The sequence below is a fragment of the Felis catus genome, chromosome E1 (genome assembly GCF_018350175.1).
Source record: "Felis catus isolate Fca126 chromosome E1, F.catus_Fca126_mat1.0, whole genome shotgun sequence".
In the NCBI taxonomy this organism is placed as follows: domain Eukaryota; kingdom Metazoa; phylum Chordata; class Mammalia; order Carnivora; family Felidae; genus Felis; species Felis catus.
Genome location: NC_058381.1, coordinates 50,609,145 through 50,633,138, shown reverse-complemented (window position 1 = coordinate 50,633,138; position 23,994 = coordinate 50,609,145). Strand labels below are relative to the sequence as shown.

The 23,994-nt window shown below is 35.4% G+C and overlaps 1 protein-coding gene across 1 annotated transcript in view; it reads left to right on the top strand.

Moving 5' to 3' along the window:
- ABCA5 (ATP binding cassette subfamily A member 5) overlaps positions 1 to 23,994 on the top strand; it is a 75,510-nt gene that overhangs the window by 18,811 nt on the left and 32,705 nt on the right. The window contains exons 6-18 of the mRNA XM_023244816.2: positions 611 to 840; positions 2,813 to 2,954; positions 4,031 to 4,219; positions 5,679 to 5,826; positions 7,745 to 7,913; positions 9,269 to 9,327; positions 15,695 to 15,805; positions 16,996 to 17,171; positions 17,702 to 17,821; positions 18,928 to 19,066; positions 20,033 to 20,123; positions 20,315 to 20,454; positions 21,406 to 21,525. Of these exons, the coding sequence (XP_023100584.2) occupies positions 611 to 840; positions 2,813 to 2,954; positions 4,031 to 4,219; positions 5,679 to 5,826; positions 7,745 to 7,913; positions 9,269 to 9,327; positions 15,695 to 15,805; positions 16,996 to 17,171; positions 17,702 to 17,821; positions 18,928 to 19,066; positions 20,033 to 20,123; positions 20,315 to 20,454; positions 21,406 to 21,525 (1,834 nt within the window). The remainder of the gene's footprint in view (positions 1 to 610; positions 841 to 2,812; positions 2,955 to 4,030; positions 4,220 to 5,678; positions 5,827 to 7,744; positions 7,914 to 9,268; positions 9,328 to 15,694; positions 15,806 to 16,995; positions 17,172 to 17,701; positions 17,822 to 18,927; positions 19,067 to 20,032; positions 20,124 to 20,314; positions 20,455 to 21,405; positions 21,526 to 23,994) is intronic.

Below are 23,994 nucleotides of genomic sequence, written 5' to 3'. Positions count from 1 at the left end.
TAAAATATAGGATATATCACAGTGATGGTGTTATAGTGCTTACTTGTGTTTTTGGCCGAAGACCTTAGCCATCCACAGCCCAGACCACACTGGATGAACAGGCAGGGCAGATCTTATTTTAGACATTTAATTGAATGTTAGATAGAAGTATCATACAGCATAAAGTTTTATTATTCTGTCTACACATGCTTCATACATAGATTTTAAAACGATAGGACATACTATTTAAAAAAAGATTTTTTAAAGACAGTCTTTCATGGTACTAATAATCGTTCCTTAATTCCTCAATATTACAAGTGCATATTTTTGTTAAGATGTATATAATTGCTTAAGAGAATAATTGTTCAATTTTATTTTCTTTGATAAGCTAGTTCATCAAAATTCGTATACTACTCAACTTCAGACTTAAACTTCATGGTATGCTTCCAGAATGAATGAAAGCAATAATGTGTGCTTGTACTTTGACATTGGGGTCTGTCACTTTATTTCAGGTGTGTAGTTTTTGAGTATTGTATTTGTAATAGGTTTGTATAAAATATGGGGGTATAATTGTCACATTTTATTGGGGACCACTAAATTCATTGATTGTATGTATGTTTTCCAATTCTAGCTGAAGACCAATGTTTCCTTTTGGAAGGAGCTGGAGTCCACTAAAGCTGTCATTATGGGAGAAACTGCTATGGTTGAGATAGATACCTTTCCCCGAGGAGTCATTTTAATATACCTAGTAATAGCATTTTCACCTTTTGGTTACTTTTTGGCAATTCATATCGTAGCAGAAAAAGAGAAAAAATTAAAGGAGTTTTTAAAGATAATGGGACTTCATGACACTGCCTTTTGGTATGTTATTAAAAGTTTATTATTTAGTATGATTAATAATTACATTAAATGTACATATCTTCAGAGTTGTAATTTTGTTATTCACTCAACTTGAGGAGGTGCTTTTGTTTTGGAAGTTGAGACTAGGCAACAAACTGCAGCAATAGATTGGCTTTTTTTTTTTCCCAACATAAGGGAAGTGGGATTTGGGAAACTCATGTTGATATTACATGTTTAAATTTTACTTTACATTTTGTCATAATTGATGAGGTGTGTTCTATGTATTTCAGTGTATAGAACATATGAGATCTTGGAAAGTTAGAAATTAATTGCCTGTTGTAGTCTTCCCCCAATATCATAGCATATATAAGTTATTAAAAATTTAATTAAAATGATTGAACTTTGCATATGTGGCATATGGGGTTCCCTCCTCTCCCCAGGAAAAAAGTTATTTTTGTAAGTTAAGATGAAAATGTACAAATAATTTATAGAGAAATTTAGAAAATGTTTTCACAAGTGAGCCAGAATATGTCAACATCTTTATACAATGATAATTTTATAGAGGCGTGCATTTTTTTTTTTTAGTGTTTATTTATTTTTGAGACAGAGAGAGACAGAGCATGAATGGGGGAGGGGCAGAGAGAGAGGGAAACACAGAATCGGAAGCAGGCTCCAGGCTCTGAGCCATCAGCCCAGAGCCCAACGCGGGGCTCGAACTCACGGACCGCGAGATCGTGACCTGGCTGAAGTCGGACGCTTAACCGACTGCGCCACCCAGGCGCCCCTAGAGGCGTGCATTTTTATAAATAATTCTAAATGTATTTTCCTTACTTTTCCCACTGTGTAGTAGGAAAATTTATTTTGAGCTCATTTGGGGGGAAAAGTTAATACTGTGTATGTGAGTTGATATTATAGTCCATTTTGCAAAATTGTATTCCATTTAGCCCAGTTGAATACAGCAGTTAATTACAACACTTTACATAATGGGGTCATTGTGTATAGCATATTTTCTTTGCTTGTTTTTTTCTCCTATCATTTGAGTAGTCATTGGTTTTTAAGATGCACTGAGCTGTTAAGTGCTTTGTGAGGAAATGGAAGAATTTAGGCAAATCAGTTTCTTAATGCCTCAGTTTTGCCTCTATAAAATGATGGGTTCAATTTTGGTAATGTAGGTATCTTTTAGCCCTGTTTCAGTGCTTTTATGTTTCATGGTAACATACATCAGATAATGATCTAACATTTTTTTAAAAAGCCCTAAATACTGTTGCAGTTCCATTGAACTCTGATTTGGGAAGAAATTTTGAGTAAATACAGTGAGTCTGTTGTCGAACTTCTTGATCTTACATTGTGTCAATGTAGTTAAGTATGTTATCGATCAGTGAGATAGTCTTCATTGCTTAAAGTATCAAAAAGGCAGGCCGTCAGAGGTTTAATTATAGCCTAGGCCATAAAGTTGTCATTAAATTCTTTCATATTTTAAGAAAATTGGAAGTGTTTTTGCATTATTGAACTTTTGAGAATATTGGATTTAAATTAGTCATGAATTGCTATTAATTTGGAGGGTTTTTTTGACTCTTGAAAAGATAATCACTCTATGTCAGACCTTTATCATAACCAATGTTGTGTTTTTTTAAAGTTTATTTATTTTGAGAGAGAGAATGTGAGCAGGGGAGGGACAGAGAGAGAGGGAGAGAAAAAAATCCCAAGCAGGCTCCATGATGTCAGCACAGAGCCCGACACAGTGCTCGATCCCATGAACCGTGAGATCATGACCTGAACCGAAATCCAGAGTCAGATACTTAACCGACTAAACCACCCAGGCACCCCATATATTTTTAATTACTATTATAAGAACATTAGTTTTCAGTAAATGAGCATACACAGGAAAGAATAAACTTAATTTTAAGAATAAAATGGCTGAAGTTCTGTTTGAAATGATTTTCTGTGAAAGCCCATGCACTTAATCATAGGTGTATTTGTATTCTCATTTTAGGCTTTCATGGGTTCTTCTGTATACAAGTTTGATTTTCCTTATGTCCCTTCTTATGGCAGTCATTGCAACAGCTTCCTCATTATTCCCTCAAAGTAGCTGCGTTGTGATATTTCTACTTTTTTTCCTGTATGGGTTATCATCTGTGAGTATTTTAACTTGAAATGGGAATAAAGAACTGTCAAAATTGTTGATTAATATAGCAAAGTGCTTATTCTGTGGTTAACTTAGAGTTGATTTGTTACTAGGTTACTCACAAACGACTTGTACATAGACAGCATCATTGTACTTCCATATTTTAGAAAAGGTACAAAATAGCCTCATGTTTATTTTTTTTATTTTTATTTTTTATTTTTTAAGTAGGCTCCACGCTGTGCGTGGGCTTGAGGGGCTTGAACTCATGACCCTGAGATCAAGACCCAACCTGAGGTCAAGAGTCGGATGCTTAACCGACTGAGCCACCCAGGCGCCCTAGTATAGTCTCACATTTCTATTATAGGGTGATGGGTGATGTGTAAAGGTATGCCTTTGTAAATATAGCTCTTTTTAAGGAACCTACCGAAATCACTGTTGCACTATATGCTAACTAATTTGGATGTAAATTAAAAAAAATAAAATTAATAAAAAAATAAAAGAAAAAAAAGTGTAAATATAGCTCTTTGATAGTATTGATATTCATCTGCTATATTGGCTAAATGCTTCCTGTTAATGGCCAGCCTTTGTGTTCCTGTGGTTCTAGTTTCTATTATGATTGGCTTATGTGCCCATGCTGTACCATTTATTAAATTTTTTCGTGATCACCCTTGCTCTTTCACGTGATAATTTACAAGCAACTCAGACTTCTACGTACAGTTACCTGAGTTTGTATCTCATCAAGACATCGAGTTTAAAAGATACGTTCTCTGTTTAAAAGCTGGTTGATTTATTGTTTTGTTCACATGTACACATCTAACTGCAGACGCATGTGGCTGGTTATGGTTTCTGTCGTGTAGAGGTAGTCATGTTTGCCTATTTACATAGATAAAATGTTTTTAATGTTTATCATCTTAAATTTTTTAATGTATTTATTCCTGTTTCTGTGAAAATAAAATATCTTACCATAGCATTTAGAAATTATTTTAATGTATTTTCCAATGATTGTTCTTTCACAAGCAAAATTAATTTTGTTTTCATACCAATGTATATGAACAATGCATTAACTTTAATATTTACATTTTGCAGGTATTTTTTGCTTTGATGCTGACACCTCTTTTTAAAAAATCAAAACATGTGGGAATAGTTGAATTTTTAGTCACTGTGGCTTTTGGATTTGTTGGCCTTTTGATAGTCCTCATGGAAAGTTTTCCCAAATCATTAGTGTGGCTTTTCAGTCCTTTCTGTCAATGTACTTTTTTGATTGGTATTGCACAGGTAGGTAATATATTTATCTTGCTTCCACTACTAAGTACTTTTTCTCTCCAGTTCCATGCAGCTTGTTATACTGCAGTGATACTGCCTTTGATTTGCAAAAAAATTATTTTATAATTTCAACATAAGAAAGGAATGCTGTTTGAACGCTGGAGTACATTTTATATGGGTTTCATTTATATTTTCTCCATTTTTAAGTTTCTCATCTGTATGATCTGTTTAGAAGTTTTCTATCTTGTGTATTAGTATATCTCAGTAGTTTATTTTCACTGCAATAACTCAGTTTGTTAAAAGTCATTTTAAGCGCCAGGTATTCTAGATTGCTATATGGCCTGGTTACATTGCTACTTTGGTACATTTATCTCAGATGTGTACCTGGCAGAAAATTGTGGTGTGTGGAGCAAAACAAATTTTCATGACTGTTATTAGTGAAACGAGTAGGCTGGTGGATTTTATTACTTTAGGATTCATGGGATTGTCATTCGCCTAAATAATATTTATATTTATGTATTTATTTTTAAAGTTTTTATTTGATTTTTATTAGTCTATTTTATAGGGGCAGTCAGGTTCTGAGGGAAGTGTTCTTATGAGAAACTGCTTCTTCTATTATAAAACATAAATTTGGTCAATGTATAAAGAAAAAATGTAATTACTTAAAATAAGAGATTATTCATGTTGACTAAATAGAATATTCTGATTTGTGAAACCTAAGATAGATTAATGTTTATGAGTATTGAGTTAGCAAATTTTAATTACTTTGGACCTAAGAGCTATCGTTTATACATTTTAAGAGTCCACTGAGTTCTCCTTCACTTAGGAAAGTAGATTTAGAGATTCATAGGTCTTTGTTGCTTGTGGGAAGGACTTCTCAATGTCATTTAATCATCTTCATTTCACAGATGAGGAGACTGAGATCCAGAATGGTGTAATTAACATTTATTCCTAATGGCAGATCTGGGGTCTAAATGACACCTCAACCTCTAGTACATGTCTTTCTGCTCTATCATATATCTATTGTGAATAATGGAAGAGTTGTGTTAATTAATCAGAATACCTTCTCCCTTTTCAGTATTGAAAAGATGCTGATCATAATTTTATCCTCTAATACTTAATTTGTTTGACTTCCATGTGGACCATTTGTTTGCAGCAGTTAGTAGTATGAGCATACTTTATTTTTATTTCCTTTGATAGTCATAACATTAGAATTAAATGCCCTGGGAAGGGATGTATACTAATTTTAAAACATAACATTAAAAAGGATTGAAATGGATTGTTGTGATAAACTTATATTTTGGTAAAGTTTGTTGTTTTCCTTATAAATTCTTACTACTAATTTAGTAGACTGTTAGAAGGCCCAGTTTGGTTACCATCGATCTGGATATAATGAGTAACTCTAAGTAGTGTTAACTTTTGCTTATTTGTATTGTTTTTATATAATAAAGTTGGTGTTTCTGTTTTCCAGGTCATGCACTTAGAAGATTTTAATGAAGGTGCTTTATTTTCTAATTTGACTGAAGGCCCATATCCTCTAATTATTACTCTTGTCATGCTAGCACTTAATAGTATATTCTATGTCCTCTTGGCTGTCTATCTTGATCAAGTCATTCCAGGTATGCAGGTACCTATTGGATTTTACTTTAAAGATTTTAATTTTTTTTCTCACGTAGGCTCAACTTAGTTTAAATGTTTTCTTCTAGCTGGAGTACCCTAGTCATATTTGTTGTTTAAACTCTTAGTTTAATTTTAAATAAGTATATGTCGTACCTGTGCCTTAATGACTAGTGAACGTAGGGAGATTCTCTTCAAAAGACAGCAGTTTGCTTTGAAAACTTAAGTCTGTGACTCAGTTTATGTCTGTTGTTAATCTTTGTTGGCTAAAGTATTGTTAATGTTCATCTTTGTTGGCTAAAGTATTTCACTACTTTACCCTCTAAGGTGCAAAACTATGAGGTAATCTTGTAACTCCCACCACTGTCCTTATCCATCATTCATCTATAGCCAACTCCTGTTGATTGAAAATATTATTAAAATAATCTAACACTCCCTTGACTTTCCCCTTTGAGTTCCTCATTACTTTTTTCTGTGCTCTAGACTGGCACTTATATGGTAACTACTAGACAATATGATTTTTAAAATTTGAATTAATTAGAATTAAAGAAATTAACAGCCCATTTCCTCGGTAGCACAAGTCACCTTCCGACTGCTTAGTAAGCCACAAATGGCTGTTAGTTACCATATGGTATAGTATGCATACAGGACATTTCCACCACTGCGGAAGGCATCTAGACCATATCTCTCATCTAATTACCTGCTTTAAGCCTGTCTAAAACTTAGCCATTGCCTTTAATCAAATTAATCACCTGCTCAGAAATCATCTTGCTGGACATATCCTAGTGAATTAAATAGAAACTCTTTATGTGTGAATGTCCTTCACATTACTTTTATACATTTAAGCTCTCCTTTTCACTCTCTGCCTCCTTACTGTATTTTATATTCATCCAAATAGCCCTATTTACCTATTTAAGCCCAGCTTCAGTGAATTGGTTAGATTGTTTTTAGTTACTCTTAACAGAAGATCGTTTTAATTGGCTTAAGCAAGAAGGAAACTGATTGTTTTACTTAAAAGGAAGTCCAGAGATAGGATAGGTTCCGAATTGGTTGCCTGACTCAAAGACCCACATTCTCTAGGCTTTTGCCCCCTGTGCCTGTCTTCCTGGCTGCTGTGGGATGCTTCTTTGTTCCTGTCTAATGGAGGAGGGAGGGTGAATCTTTCCCCCACCTAAACCCTTCGCTTCTGATTGGTTACATGCTGACAGCCAGAGCAGTAACAGTCACCAGAGGATGCCACGTGCTGATCAGATGAGTTAGGATCCTCTCCGTAGAGGGGATCAGATCTAGATGTGGCCGTCTAGAAGAGGTTGGATATTTTTTTTTAAATGGGAAGTGTTGGCTTTTTTAGGGAAAGAGGTGAAAATGGATATATACTGTGTGAGCAACCATCACTGTCTACTGTGTCTAAGTCTTCTCCGCCTGTCCTGTTGCCGTGTTACTCTCCTGATTTTAAAAACCTCCGTGAACTGTGTCCACTTTTCGAAGTAATAAGTACTAGCCGTTTTCAAAGACACGATAAGATGATACCCATTGCAGCCTTCAGGATATATTCCTCATTCAGGCATAAACTTCTCTTCCTTTGAACTCTTACTAGCGCCATGCATGATGTGCTTCATGTCTGCAGCGTGTTCTAGGCGCTCCTTCCACATGTGCGCCCATAAAGATGGGAGCTCCTTCGGGACAGAAAATGCGCTTTATGCACCTTTACATTCTCATGTGCTCTAAGCATCTCAGATGGTTTATAGACTAGAATTATTTGTCAGTAAAAACATTTTTCACACAGTGCTGATTTAATACTTTTAATATGAACTTTAGCTCCAGGTCATGTGTTTCACATACTGTCTTTATATAATTTCAAATCTAGTTTTTAGAAATAATTTGTGAGGGTAATTCAATTTTTTTTTTTTTATTTTTCAGGGGAATTTGGCTTACGGAGATCATCTTTATATTTTCTAAAGCCATCATATTGGTCAAAAAGCAAAAGAAATTATAAGGAGTTATCAGAGGGCAATGTTAATGGAAATATTAGTTTTAGTGAAATTGTTGAGCCTGTTTCTTCAGAATTTGTGGGAAAAGAAGCCATAAGGTATGATTTAATCTTTGGCAACTTAGGTATAAGAAGTAGTTAAACACTGCTACATTTAAATCCTATTTTTAAATAATGTATGGAACTACTGTATCTTAGATTTTGGTACACATCTCATGATTTAAAAAAAAATTTTTTTTTAATGTTTATTTATTTTTGAAAGAGACAGAGACAGAATGCGAGTGGGTTAGGGGCAGAGAGAGAGGGAGACACAGAAACAGAAGCAGGCTCCAGGCTCTGAGCTGTCAGCACAGAGCCCGACGCGGGGCTCGAAGTCAGGAGCTGTGAGAACACGACCTGAGCCGAAGTCGGACACTCAACCGACTGAGCCATCCAGGCGCCCCCACATCTCATGATTTTTAAAACACAGAATTAATATGAGCAGTTTCTCTTTTAGGTTCTTATTTTCTTTGCAACCATTTAGAATAAGGTTGTGTTAGGTTTGAAATTTTATGTTTCAATGGAAATTTTTAAAAGTTATAAAACCTAGTATTCATACAATTAAGCCATTTTCAGATTTCCATTAAGTAGATTGAAACAGAACAAATATTAGCTTTATAATTTTATTCCGGCTGCATTGTCTAAGTTATACAACATATTGTCCTCTCTTAATTTCATAGACTTTTAGGTATTGTGACTCAGAGTATCAGTTTAATTTCTATGAACCCAAGAAATTCACTACGATGCCTTTCTAGATCAGTCAAAACCAAATTTAAAAAGTAACAGGAAGAAGAGAAAAGAAATAAAAGGCAAAAAATGAAAGAAAAAGTGAAGTATAATATAACATGTGTTTTTCAAGTTTAGGAACGTATAAAAAGCAAGGGAGAGTCAGATACTTAGGATGTAATAAGTGGGTTAATGGTCTGCCTTCTCAGGGGCAAAATTGAAAGTGGTTAACAAAACCATTAATTCTTTAAGTTATTTGAGACATTTAAAGTGGAATGAGAGAAGCACTTCACGTTTATGGATAGTTTGAAATGTGTGCTGATGTGAAATATAGCATTTGGTTTTTAATCCCCGTTAACTGTTGTGACAAGTATTGATAAATTACAAACAGAAAAGTATCAAAGATGAAGAGACATCTATAAATTGCTGGAGCCAAAGGCTTTATTTTCAGAAGTTGGCTTGTCATGAAATGTGAATGAATGACACTTAAAATGGACAGGAATACTGAATGCTTTTGTGGTTTCTTTAAAATAATTTTATAATCATTGTCACCTCTCTTAGGTTTCTTGTTTTAGTAGGAAGGTACTTTATTATTATTCCTATAAAATATGACAGCTTTGATAATACTACACATGGAAACGCACAACCTTATAAATTGCTTTGAATACTTAGAGAATCGTGTTTTTCAGAATCAGTGGTATTCAGAAGACGTACAGAAAGAAAGGTGAAAGCGTGGAGGCTTTGAGAAGTAAGTAGCTTTCGTTGTACCCAGTCCATGATTGTAAAGTACAAATCGGAAAACAATTTACATAGTTTGTACAAAATTTAAACTTCTTTAGCACAGTTTTCTCTCTTTTAGGGGCACTTTCATTTATTTACGTGATTAATATTCATAATAAAATTAACAACAAATAAAATACTAAGAGTAAAAAGTAATCTATTAAAGATGAAAACTATTCAGTTATTTGAACAAGTCTGTGTCCTTTTTCGTTCTATTATTATGCATGTGTCTACATGTTAGTTAATTTTGTTTCCTTTTGACCTAGCACAGGGTTTCTCGACCTTGGCACTACTGACATTTTGAGTCTGATAATTCCTTGCCGTGAGAACTGTTGTGAGAATTGTAGAATGTTTAACAATGTGTAAGGATTCTTCAAAATGAATACAGTATATATGTACACACACATACATACACACACTCACATATGCACACACACACACGTCCACATATGTAGAAAGCAGGGTGAGCTGGTGGGGTGGGAGAAGGAGGGAATAAGGAGATTAATTTTAAGAAATTGGTCCATGTGATTGTGGGGCCTGGCGAGTCTGAAATCTACACGGCAGCATGGCAGCTTGGAAACTCAGATAAGAGTTAAAGTTGCAGGCTTCAGTCTGAAATTCATAGGGGAGGCTGTCGGGCTGGAGACTCAGGATATCTATGCTACGGTCTTGGGGCAGAATTCCTCCTTCTCAGGGAAAACCATTTTTGCTCAGCAGGCCTTCAACTGACTAGATATGGTTCACCAGGATTATTGAGGGCATCCAAATTGGAAAGGAAGCAGTGAAGCTGCTAGCAGTTGATATGAGTATAAATTTAAAAAATCTGGTTAGAGCTACAAAAAAGTTAGTGGAACTAAAAAGTGAATTTAGTAAGGGGGCAGAGTATAAGATAAATGTAGAAAAATAAATTGTCCTTCTATATACTACTAACAGATAATTAGAAAGTAAAATTAATGAGGCGCCTAGGTGACTTAGTCAGTTAAGCACCAGACTCTTGATTTTGACTCAGGTCATGATCTCAGTTTGTGAGTTTGAGCTCTGCATCAAGTTCCACACTAACAGTGCGGAGCCTCCGTGGGGTTCTCTTCCTCTCTCTCTGTCTCTCTCTGCATCTCCCCTGCTTGTGTACTCTCTGCCAAAAATAAATAAATAAACTTTTAAAAAGTCCATTTTATATTAAAAAAAGAAATTAAAATTAAAAATAGCCCATAAGTATCTAAACATATTTATAGATAAATATGACAAAAGATGTAACAGATTTGTAACCTGAAAAATTTTAAAAAGTTGCTGAAAGGGGCACCTGGGTGGCTCAGTCGGTTGAGCGTCCAACTTTGGCTCAGGTCATCATCTCACAGTTCGTGAGTTCGAGCCCCGCATCAGGCTCTTGTGCTGACAGCTCAGAGCCTGGAGCCTGCTTCAGATTCCGTGTCTCCCTCTCTTTCTGCCCCTTCCCTGCTCATGCTCTGTCTCTCAAAAATGAATAAAGTTAAAAAAAATTTTTTTTTTAAGTTGCTGAAAGAATAAAGAGTATGTAAATAAGTAGAGATACCATGTTCTTGGGTGAGAAGACTCAGGGTCAGATGCCAACTTTACTCAAATTTCAGTAGATTCGGGCACAGTAAAAATCCTAATAGGGCTTTTTTTTTTTTTTTTTTTTTTTTTTTTTGTAGCTTTTGACAAACTGATTCTAAACTTTCCAAGAAAATACAAATGACCTAGAATAGTCAAAAACACTTTGAAAAAGAAGACCAAAGTTGAGGAACTAGTATAACTTTGTTACAAGACTTCATGTGAATGCTCCAGTAATCAAGACAGTGTAATTTTGGCATAAAAACAACATAAAAATAGATCAGTGAAACAGAATAGAGAGTGTAGAATAGGCCCATATGTGTATGAGTAGGTAACTTGCAACAAAGATGCAAAGTTAACTTGCTAGAGAAAGGATGGACTTTTAAACAAATGCTGTTGAAACAATTGGATAAAGTGAGCATTGGTCTGTCGTAGGCACCATATATAAAAACTAACTGAAAATGGATCATACACCTAAATGTAAAACCTAAAACTCTAAAACTTCAAAAAAAACAATCCATAGAAGAAATGCATTTGCAGTCTGGGGTTACATGAAAATTTCCCAGATATGCACAGAAGCACAACTGTAAATTAATTGATGAATTGGACTGTAAAAATTAAGAAGGCTTCTGTTTGTAAGATACTGTTAATGGAAGTGAAAAGCTAAACCATTGGCCTGGGGGAAATATTTGCAAATCATTGATCTGATCAAGAACTTGGATCCAGAATATATAAAGATCTCTCAAAACTCAATAATAAGAAAACAACCCAGTTAATGGGCAGAATATTTGAATATCCTCTTCACCAAAGAAGATAGAAGGATAGCAACTAAGTACATGAGAAGGTGTCCAACACTATTACTCATTAGGGAATTGCAAATTAAAATCACAAGATATCACTACATACTTAGAATGGTTAAAATTATTATTTTCTATACATTATGCTATGCCAACCACAAGCTTAGCTGTCATCTGTCACCACATAACACTGGAATGACGAAGATTGGAAAGGCTGGTCATACCGAGTGTTGGTGAAGGTGGAAACCTGGAGCTCATGTGCTGCCGGAGGGGATGTGAAAGGGCACAGGTGCTTTGGAAAATAGCTTGACGATTTGTGAAAGAGTTAAATATGCACCTGTTACGTGATCTAGCCATTTCACTTCTAGGCATCTGTCCAGGAGAGGTGAAAATTGTTTTATACTAAGACTTATACAGGAATATTCATTGTGAACTTATTTGTTACACAAAAACTGAAAACAGTCTAAAATGCCTATTAATAGGGGAATGCATAGCCAGCTGTGGCATATGCATCCAGTGGAATGCTCGTTGGCATAAAAGGAATGAATTCTTAATACGTGCTACAACATGGATGAATCTCTAAATAATGATGTTAAGTAAAGAAGCTAGAAATAAAACTACGTAGTATAGGATTATATTCATGTAAAATAGAAAAGGCAGAACTAATGTGTAGTGAAAAAGAGCAGATCAGTGGTTACTTGGAGATGGGTGGAATAGGCAAAGGACAAACATTTTAAGGCAGCATTTTTTGTGGAGATGAGTATGTTCATCATCTTGATAGTGGTGATGATTTTATGGTCGTAGCTACACGTCAAACTTAGATTCTAAGTTGCCAAATTGGTTGTTACAGGTTATTCATAATCTTTTACATGTCTGTAGAATCTGTAATGATGTTCCCTGTCTTCATTATATATTTAGTAATTTGTAATTTTTTTTTTCATTTGTTTTGCAGTGGGTTTATCAATTTTATTAATCTTTTCGAGGCATCAACTTTGTTGGTTTTCTTTATCATACGTGTGTTTGCTTTGCAGTTAATTGAGTTGTGTTACTCTGTTATTTCTGTATGACTACTTTCTTTGGGTTTAATTAGTTTTGCTTTTCCTAGCTTTAAAAAAAAAAGTTTATTTATTTTGAGAGAGAGAGCAGGAGAGGAGCAGAGAGGGAGAGAGAGAGAGAGAGAGAGAGAGAGGGAGAGAGAATGAATCCCAAGCAGGCTCCATGCTGTCAGCATAGAACGTGAGACAGGGCTCCATGTCGTGAATCGTGAGATTATGACCTGAGCCGTAATGAAGAGTCAGATGCTTAACGGGCTGAGCCACCCAGGAGCCCCTTCCTAGCTTCTTGATATGGAATCGGTTGTTATTTCTGCCCGTTCCGTTCAGCTTTAGCCACTCTAATGCTCAGTGGCTTAAGGCAGTTATTATTTTGCTATGACTGAGGAGTCTCTCGTTTGGTTCTTCAGTCAGTTTGTGGATTGTCTGGAATTGGATGGTGGCCTGGTCACATACTTGGCTAACAGACTAGTTGGTCTAGTGGACTGTAGGCGGGAGAATTTACCTCTTTTATATGGTCTCGCATCCTCCAGTAGGTTAGTTGAACTGGAAGCAATTGAGTATTTTTTATTATGCTGTTTCTCATTTTCCTCCTCTTGGCTTCTTGGTCACACGTGCCCTTCCTAGAAACTACTCTAGATATTATAACATGGATCCTTGACTTACAAGTTAGTGGTTTACTAATTTATAGTATTTACAGAATAGTAAAGTGAGAAAAAAAGTCCAGGAACTTACTTTTATCCCTACTTGTTTCTTTATGCCTATTCCAACTTACATACTATTGTTTTCATGTAGTTTAATTCTATGTGTATTTTAAACCAAAGATAATGTTATTAGCATTGTTTTTAAAAGACCGTTTCATTTATATTTACTTGTGTCTTTACCGTATCATTTATCTTTGTTACTTCCTGCCTTTCTGATCTTCCATCTAGGATAATTTTCCTTGTGTGTGAAAAATAGCTTTTTGCTCTTTTCTTTAATTCAGGTCTGCTGATGGTACAGTCTCTCAGTTTTTGTTTGCAAATATATTTTTTCACCTTTAGCTTTAAAGCATTTTTCTCTGAATATTCAATTTCAGCTTGATGGTAATTTTTTTTTTTCAGCACTTTAAAATGTAATCTGTCGTCTCCCTTTTCCATTGTTCTGGTTGCGAGATAACTGTTGGTTTTCCTGTTTCTCTGTTGTTGGTAGATACTGTTACCCTGGCTGTTTTTAAAGATCTGTTTCTAGGGGTGCCTGGGTGGCTCAGTGGATTGAGCTCAGGTCACGATCTCGCAGTTGGCGGGTTTGAGCCACACATTGGGCTCGCTGCTGTCAACACAGAGCCCACTTTGTATCTTCGGTCCCCCTCTCTCTGCCCCTGCCCCACTTGCGCTCTCTCTCGTTTTCTCTCTCTCTCTCTCTGTCAAAAAATAAACACGAAAAAAAACCTTAAAGATCTGTTTTTGGTTTTCAGCAGTTTTACTGCCACATGCCTCGGTGGTGTTTGTTTTACATTTATTCCACTTTGGTTTTACAAGTGCTTCTTGAATCTGTGGCTTGATGTCTTTCTTCTGTTTTAAATTTTTTTCAGCCATTTCTTTTCCAGTACTTTCCAGTATTGCTTCTGTCCTATTTTCTCATCCTTTAGTCTATTATTATTACATGTTACAACTTTTCATTTCATCCCATTTATTTTTTATGCTCTTTTCTGAATTTTTCATTGTTTTTTTCTCTCTCTGTGCTTCAGTCTAGATATTTTCTTATGACTTTTCTTGTCATTTACTAATTTTCTGTAGTTGGGCCTAATGTGATTAAACAATCCTATTGAAATATTTTTCACTTAACTTTTCCAGTTTTTGTCTTTCCACTTGGTTCTTTTGTATGGTTTTTAGTTCTTTGTCAGCATTGTCTTAGCAGCAGGATAGCATGGTTGTTTTACAATCTTCTCTTATGGTGTCAATATCTGTATGTCCTCTGGGTCCATTTCTGTCACCTGTCATTTCTGTTGGGTTTTTATCTTCTCTTGCTATTTCCTGTCTGGTTGTTTTTGACTGAGTGCTGTGTATTGCATATGAAAATTATAGAGATTATTTGATGCTCTGGATGATGTGATCTTCCTCCAGAGAAGATTTATTTTTGCTTCTGGCCTGCAGATCCTTCATCAGGTCACAGTCTGCAGTGATTCAAAGCTGGGTTTTCAGATCCCTGTCTTTTGTCCTCCTTCAATCATTGACACGTCCTCTCTTGATACTTCATTCCATTTTTCTTTTATTTAAAAAATTTTTTTTAATGTTTATTTATTATTGGGAGACAGAGAGAAACAGAGCATGAGCATGGGAAGGGCAGAGAGAAGGGAAGACACAGAATCTGAAGCAGGCTCCAGGCTCCAAGCTGTCAGCACAGAGCCCTTCGTGGTACTTGAACTCACAAAGCACAAGATCATGATCTGAGCCGAAGTCGGACGCTTAACCGACTGAGCCACCCAGGCGCCCCAATTTTTCTTTTATTTAAATTGAATTTCTCAAGTATTTAGTTAACCACTCCCATGCTGTTGGTTAGTTTCTAGGTTTTTGCTAATATTTTTACCATAGGAACCTTGTTAATACCCTTGGGAACAAATTTTTGTTTGTCTCTGTGTTTCAGTTACCTTAGAAAGTCCCAAAAGTGGGTCCACAGAAACCCTCCCCAATGTTTTGTATATTCTTGAAATCTGTTAATATAGGTTTATTTTTATTACTTTTCTTGTAGCTCAAACAATTGACTATAATAAGGAATTGTTATCATATAACATTAAGTATTATGCTATTAAATATGCTAATAACTTTAAATCTGCCATTAAACATTGATTTGTTTCAAGACTGCTCAAGTATTATGTATTATTTTGTATAGCTTAACAGAAATAAAAATCACATTTGAGTCTTCTTTTCTGAACTAGATTTGTCATTCGACATATATGAAGGTCAGATTACTGCATTACTTGGTCACAGTGGAACAGGAAAGAGTACTCTGATGAATATTCTTTGTGGACTATGCCCGCCTTCTGATGGTGAGAGTTTTCTGACTTAAAAAAACAACAATTCTTCCATTTATTAGTGTTATTAACCAAGGTATCACAGTATAGTTATTTATCCTTGAAACATGTACTGACTGAATTTTTTTAATGATTTGGGACCAATCTCAGTATAAAGGTGCTTTACTATTACTTTCTGATTACACATTTTTTTCAATAGAAACTAAAAATGATTCAGTCATGTTTAATAAAAGTGATCTGATTTTGTACTTATTTTATAAGATATTTCATGTGTATTTTTCATTTTCAAGGAAGAATAAATCAGTAATTGAAAATTAAATGAGACCTACAGACATTTTAGATTATAGATATAGATATCTAAATGTGCAACAGTAATTCAAAAGGAAAGAATGATAGATGTCAAAACCATCTCCTAAAACACAATTATAAGAACAATAATACCTTAACCGTATAATAGTGACATGTGATTGCCCTATAGGTGAGAATTTAATATGGCAGCTCCATATTTCCACAATAACCAAATCTAGTGGCAATATAATAAATATTTTGCTTTAAGAAAGGCTGACTTTCCATGTATGGAATCTGCATTTTTTAAAATGTAGTTTAACTTTTGAAATTGGTTTAATTTTGTTGCTTATCCCTAATTGTGTCACTTTCTGATGACAGTAGTGATATCTTACATTTAATAAAAACTTATGATTTTTCTTCTAATTCTCCATGCATTATCACGGTGATTTAATAGTTCTGAAATTAAGTGGGATATATTGGTATTTAATTTATAGAAGAGAAAAGCTGGAATTCAGATTGATTTTCTCAAGACCACACATCTAGTTAGGGAAAATTTTTAGTTTCTTTGTTCTCTCCTCTATTGATTAATGCCTGGAAATGAAGGAAAATTGCTACTGGAATAGAAATATAAAAAATGCACCAGTATACCCCTGTTCAGCGTTAAGCTCTGGTTCCTTGCTCTTTTCACTATGTAATATCAACTGGAAATGAAGGAAAATGAGGTTAGAATATAAGGTGGAAGCAGGTCACCAATGGAATGGAAATGAAGGTGTGTTATGCCTTCCGAGTTTATATTAATTCATACCTTACATATTTATTATGTACGAGTAACTAAGTTGTTAGCATACGTTAAAGCATATATACTTCTGAATACTTAATGTAGTTAGTATAAATTTAAATATATATTTTGCTTTTAGGATTTGCATCTATATATGGACACAGAGTCTCAGAAATAGACGAAATGTTTGAAGCAAGAAAAATGATTGGCATTTGTCCACAGTTAGATATACACTTTGATGTGTTGACAGTAGAAGAAAACTTATCCATTTTGGCTTCAATCAAAGGAATCCCAGCCAATAATGTAATACAAGAAGTATGTCATTTATATAGAAATTTTTACTTTATTCCTTGTAAATTAATAACCTTCTGTAATAACTGGTATAAAAAATGCTTGAAAATCTAAATAAAAACCTGTTCTGAGCCCATAAACAGAAATTCATTACAAAAAATTAGATGGAATTTGGAATAAATATTTTATTTTAGCACATGTAGAATGTCCTTGTTTCATCTGGAGGACACCAGCCTCTCAATATAGGTTTTTCTTTTCTTCCATCCTTTCCTTTCACACCTGCCTTTCTTCTTCCACCACACACACACACACACACACACACACACACACACACACACAGCCTTCAAACTGATCCTTTACCGCTACCCAGGTAGTCACAAAAGTAAAACAGACCTTTCAACCAGGAATCATTGTATATGAATACATGTCAAAATTAAATTCTGTACTAAAAGAACATTTTTAAAGTTGATATTAAAATTGGGACATTTAAAAATTAATATTGATAATTATGTAAATGGTATAATTTTAAAAGTAACATTGTTCTCCCTTTATAGGTGCAGAAAGTTCTACTGGATTTAGACATGCAGGCTATCAAAGATAACCAAGCTAAAAAGTTAAGTGGTGGTCAGAAAAGAAAACTGTCTTTAGGAATTGCTGTTCTTGGGAATCCAAAGGTAAATAAGTATTAATGTATTGTACACAAATATAATGTATTGCATGTTTATATATAATAACATGTGTAAAGTGTCAGCGTACATGAAATATTATACATTATTATACATATGATTATAGTAATAAGGTTGTGAAACCAGAGTCATAAAGATAAAACATATTTACTACCGCGGTTACTTGTAGGAAGGGGAATGGAAAGGATGGACTATATACAATGTTTTGTGTTTTTTAAAAAAGGTCCGTAGAGGGGTGCCTGGGTGGCTCAGTGGGTTAAGCATCCAACTTCAGCTCAGGTCATAATCTCACAGTCCGTGGATTTGAGCCCCGCATTGGGCTCTGTGTTGACAGTTCAGAGCCTATATAGTCTGCTTCGGGTTCTGTATCGTCTTCTCTCTCTGCCCCTCCCCTGCTCACGCTGTATCTGTCTCTCAAAAATAAATAAATGTTAAAAAGAAAAAAACTAGAAAATATGGCCAAAAAAATGACATTGATTAAATTTCACTGGTGGCTATATAACAGTATTGTTCTAATACTCTTTATAGTTTTCTATATGTTTATAACAGTTCATAATAAAAATTTTAAAGTAGAATAAAACCAAAGGAATTGTTCAGTTTTTCACTGTCCTGCTGATTTTATTTTTGTATATGTCTGTTCTTGTGCTGTTCTCTGTCCTGTAGAAATACAGTGCTTTGCACAGCTTTGCAAGCTGCAGCCGGGAGCCCCATTGGTCCCCACTATCCTGCCACATTTCCCCTTGCTGCTCTATAGCTTGGGAATGACTCTGGGTTCTGGTTTTATGTTAATTTATCTTTCTCCCAACCCCTCACCAATGTTTTGTTTTTTAGTTTCTTTATCTCATTGTTATTACACTTACGTCTTGTATCTTACTGATACTAGTTTTTTATATTGAAACAAGGAAAATATTCACTTGCCAAACTAATAATTTAAAAATTTATGCTAACTCATATATGAATGAAAAACCCAGATCTAATATACTTCTGATTGGAAATAATAATTTGAAATGGGAAAGCTTCTCAATGTCCACATAAATTTATATATTTTAGTTTTTCTGAGGATTCTCTGCCATTCCCCACTCTTTGTCGTACAGATACTATTGCTGGATGAACCAACAGCTGGAATGGATCCCTGTTCTCGTCATATTGTTTGGAATCTCCTGAAATACAGAAAATTTAATCGGGTGACAGTGTTTAGTACCCATTTCATGGATGAAGCGGACATTCTTGCTGGTGAGATTTTTACTTTATTTTTGTAGGATAAGGTCATGGGGCCAAAATAGGAGATGGACACAGAGATACAGAATCCTGAGGAATAAATAAAGAAGCTGTGTGTTCTTCATAGCTGTGTGTTTTAAACTTTTTAAGAATTACATATTTTTATGCTGGAGAGTCCTGCAGATCATCTGAGATTCAATAATTTGCTAGAAGAACTAATGGGACTCAGCATATAGTTATACTTATGAGTTATCACCCCAAAACTTACAGGATACAGAACAAAATCAGCAAAGTGAAAATGCACATGGGACAAGGAGGAAGCCAGACACAAGCTTCCAAAAATCCTTTCCCGGTGGAGTCACACAGAATATGCTTAATTTCTCTAGCAATGAGTTGTTAACAATTGATGTGAAATGTTGTCTACTAGGAAAGCTCGTTAGAGACTCAGTGCCCAAGGTTTCTACCGGGTGCTGGTCATAGAGACCCCCTCCAAAATTCCAGTCTCCCAGGAGGAAGCAGACTGTCCCGCACAGTCTACATTGTAGATTTATTTTTTCACTATTATCTTTGTTTTTTAAAAAATGTTAAAAAACGATCCAACATAGTGACATTTTGTTTTTGTGGTTTTTACATTTGATTGTAAAGGAATTATGAACACACTTGCAATAGTAAGCCTCTTAGGAAGAGTCTGAGGTGTTTGGAGCAGTTTTAGGAAAGAGTCAGAACTGCCTGGATACAGTTTCTGGCTTTGTCACCTACCGGCTCTGTGAAGCATGAACAAACTATGTATTTTCTCATTGCCTCAGTGTTCTCATTTGAAAACCAGGTAATGATAATCTGGTACCTTTCTAATAAGGTTGTTGTGATTATTTAATGATACTTAATGATCTTATTGGTGTCTCATGGTAATTCACAAAATATAAATGCCAATTATTAATGCTGTTACCGACTTAAAATTGAAATGCAGATTTCTGTTTGCAGATAGGAAAGCTGTCATATCACAAGGAATGTTGAAATGTGTTGGTTCTTCAATTTTTCTCAAAAGTAAATGGGGGATTGGCTACCGCCTAAGGTATCATTTATTCTTTATTGACTGTTTTCTATAATATTCTTGATCTACTGTTAATTTATTTCAGGTTTGCCATACTATTAGTACTTGAGCCATTTTTTATGGCACTAGCTTTACTTAAAGCATTCAGAATTTACTTTTTGTTGTTTACTGAGAATTATTTAGAAAAATTACGATTTTTGTTTTTTTTCTAGCATGTACATAGACAGATATTGTGCCACAGAATCTCTTTCATCCCTGGTTAAACAACATATACCTGGAGCTACTTTATTACAACAGAATGATCAACAACTTGTGTATAGCTTGCCTTTTAAGGACATGGACAAATTTGCAGGTATTACTTTCAGTTTCCTGGTTGTTGAACCAGGATCTTGCATTGGGAACTGATTTTCTTGATTTACTTTGTTGTATACTTTTCTGTTTAATAATATTTACATGTTCCCAGGTAACTGAAGTTAATATACCATTTCTGCTTTACTTTGCTTTTGGAAATGAGAAACTACAAGCTAACATGGGATGTTTTTTCATTCTTTGGTTTTTTTTGAACAAACATCATGCGAGAAACTAACTAATATGTTAAGTAAATGTATTTGCTTTGTTGTCAAGAAACAGATCGCTCCATTTGCTTACAGGCAAATGATATAATTTGGGAATATGTAATTATGTAATTATACACAAACATACATGATTGTTTATATGTGTTCTCAAGTCCTTTTCCAGTTTTATGATTCCATAATGAATTACATGATAATATGGTAAACCCTTGAATTATTTTGATTGTGGCATTATTTTTCCGCTTTATAATGAGGAACTCCAAACTCAATTTCCTTTATCTGTTTAGGATCTCGTAGTAACTAAAAGGATGTTACTGATGCAGATATGTTGTGCAGAATTCCCAAAACATTTACCTCATTTAGACAGAAATTTTCTGTATTAGTTTAGTTTTCTATATTATATTAACTAGAATAAAGTACATATTGCCGACTTAATGTACCCTGCCTATCATTCTGTCTGTGAAATATTTCTTAGGTTTAATTTATAATATGATAAATATCTACTAGATATATCTCTATATAAACAAACATTCCTTGGGGTCCTTAGCAATTTTTAACAACGTTAATGGAGTTCTGAGACCAAAAAGTTTGAGAACCACTATGCTAGTAAATTTAGTCATATCCCATTTTAAAAGGGATATCCTTTTAGGATATCCTTTTAGGATATCCTTTTAGAATAATTCATGATGATATGCTTAACTTCATAGCGTTCTTTCTTTTTTTTTTTTTAGGTTTATTTTCTGCTCTAGACACTCACTCAAATTTGGGTGTTATTTCTTATGGTGTCTCCATGACAACTTTGGAAGATGTGTTCTTAAAGCTAGAAGTTGAAGCAGAAATTGACCAAGCAGGTAGAAACAAAACTATAACAAAAAATTTTTGGCAGTGAACCAGGCAGATGGTGAACAAGACAAATAATCATATAAGCATGTGAAATACGTATTTGGGGGAAGAAAGAGTAGATAAATAAGGTACATAAATAAGTAACGGATATTTACTGATAGTAATCAGAGTTATGAAAGAAATAATCGGGTGGTCTTGGGAGGCAGGTAGCTTAGATCGTATCTTCAGGGAGGACTGTGTCGAGATGATAAACTAAGACTTGGATGGCGAGAAAAACCCAAGTACATTTTATTGCAGAGCTTTCCAGGTAAAGGGAACTGCTACCACAGACTGTTAAGGAATGAGTTGGATGATTTTGATGACAGAGGAAAGGCCACTGTGGATGGAGTTTAGAGAGCCAAGCAGATTATAGGGGAGGGCCAGGGGCCAGATCATGTTTAGTCTTTGAATCTTTGAATATCTGGAAAAGAAATTGGTTTGTTTCCTTAGTGTGGTGTGAAGCTATCGAGAGTTTTAAAGCAAAGGAGTGCTTTAAACATCTGGTTTGCATATTTAAAAATGCATTTTAAGTTTTAAATGATGAGTAGAAGCAGGAGGACCAGTTAGGAAACCGTTGTCTTCGTTGAAGTAGGATGGTCGTGAAAACAGGGAAGCGCGGATAGACGTGGGTCACATTCGTGGTGCTGGTGAGGTCTTGCTGATGGGCTAAGTGTCAGGTGTTGGGGAGAGGGAGGGATCAAGAATAATTGCTAAGCTGTTTGTTTGACAACTGGGAATGGAATTGCCATTTCCTGAGAGTGGGGGAGGAGCAGGTTTGTAGAAAGGAGGGGGAGGAGCAGGTTTGTAGAAAGGAGGAATTTCGACCTGGATTTTGGTTATATTATTAGACATCCAAGTGGAGGTGTTGAGCGGGCAGTTGGATTAACACATTTGGAGCTGAGTGAAGATGCTGGGGCTAAAGATGTAAATTCTGGAGTTAGAAGTAGATGGTGCCATAGGTTTTGCTGAAATCACCCCGGGAGAGAGTGCAGACAAAAAGTGGAAGGGGGGCCTTGAGGTTGGGCAGTGAAGGGCCAAAAAGGGCTGATGAAGAAGGACCCATCCTTGCTCTTTCTCTCTTCACAAAAGGAGACGTTAAAGCCCAGACAAAAATCACAAGGAAGTGATCACTTATTTGTTGATTGCTGTGAAGAATAAGATGAGAACAGAAAAGATGGTTTTGGTAACACAGAAGACAGTGAAGGATTTGATAGTATGGAAGCCAGTGGTGACCTTGACTGTGCCATTTCAGTGGTGGTAAAAGTCAAAGCTGGCTCTTTGCAGTTTAGGGTGAAGGTGTGAATTAAGGAAACTTTCTTACAATTGAAAATTAGCAAGGTGGTCGTGGTGGTAGGTCAGGAGGGTGAAGGAAATGGGATGTTTCTCTTACATGTGGAGAAAGGAGAAAAGGCAGGTTTATGATGGGGACATGATATCAGATTGTAGCCAGAGAGAAAAAGTTCACATAGAAGTTTTAGATCTTATGTAGTTGGGGAAAGAACAAGGTCTGAAATTTGGGCATGCGTCCGGTTTGTTGAAATTGAGTAGAGATAAAGGTATGGGAATAGAAGAAATAGAGGAAGTCAGTGATCAGAATATAGAATGCATTATCAGTGAGTATGTTTGTAATACCTTGGATGATGGAAGAGAATTAGATGGAGAAGACACTTATAGCTGTGGGGCTAAATACTTTGAGGTATAGGAGGTAGTGGGTAGAAATGTTTGGGTAGTGGGAATAGAGATGAGAAGGCTGTATGCTGTGTAGGTGTTATTTAGCCTTATACTGTAGCACTTTTAAGTCCATCATGCAGAATAAATTTACTTCTAATATCGACTTGCATTCAGTTTGGCCAATTTTAATGGTTTTATTTTTTAAAAGGTTAAAAATGCCAAATTCTGGGGGTGCCTGGGTGGTTCAGTTGGTTAAGTGTCCAACTCTTGGTTTAGGCTCAGGCATGATCTTTTGGCTTTGTGGGTTTGAGCCCCTACATCAGGCTCTGTACTGGTAGTGGGGAGCCTGCTTGGAATTCTCTCTCTCCCTGTCTCTGCCCCTCCCCCACTCACACTAGGTCTCTCTCTCTCTCTCTCTCTCAAATAAACTTTTAATTAATTTATTTGTTTTCATTTTTAAAGTTTATTTATTTTGAGAGAGAGAGAGTACAAGTGGGGGAGGGCCAGAGAGAGAGGGAGAGAGAGAGAATCCCAGGATTCTCTGACAGCACAGAGCCCTATGTGGGGCTTGAACTTGCGAACCATGAGATCCTGACCTGAGCTGAAACCAAGAGTCCGACGCTTAACTGACTGAGCCACCCAGGGGCCCCTATTTTTATTATTATTTTTTTAATGTTTATTTATGCTTGAGAGACAGAGCACAAGTGGGGGAGGGGCAGAGAGAGAGGGAGATACAGAATCTGAAGCAGGTTTCAGGCTCTGAGCTG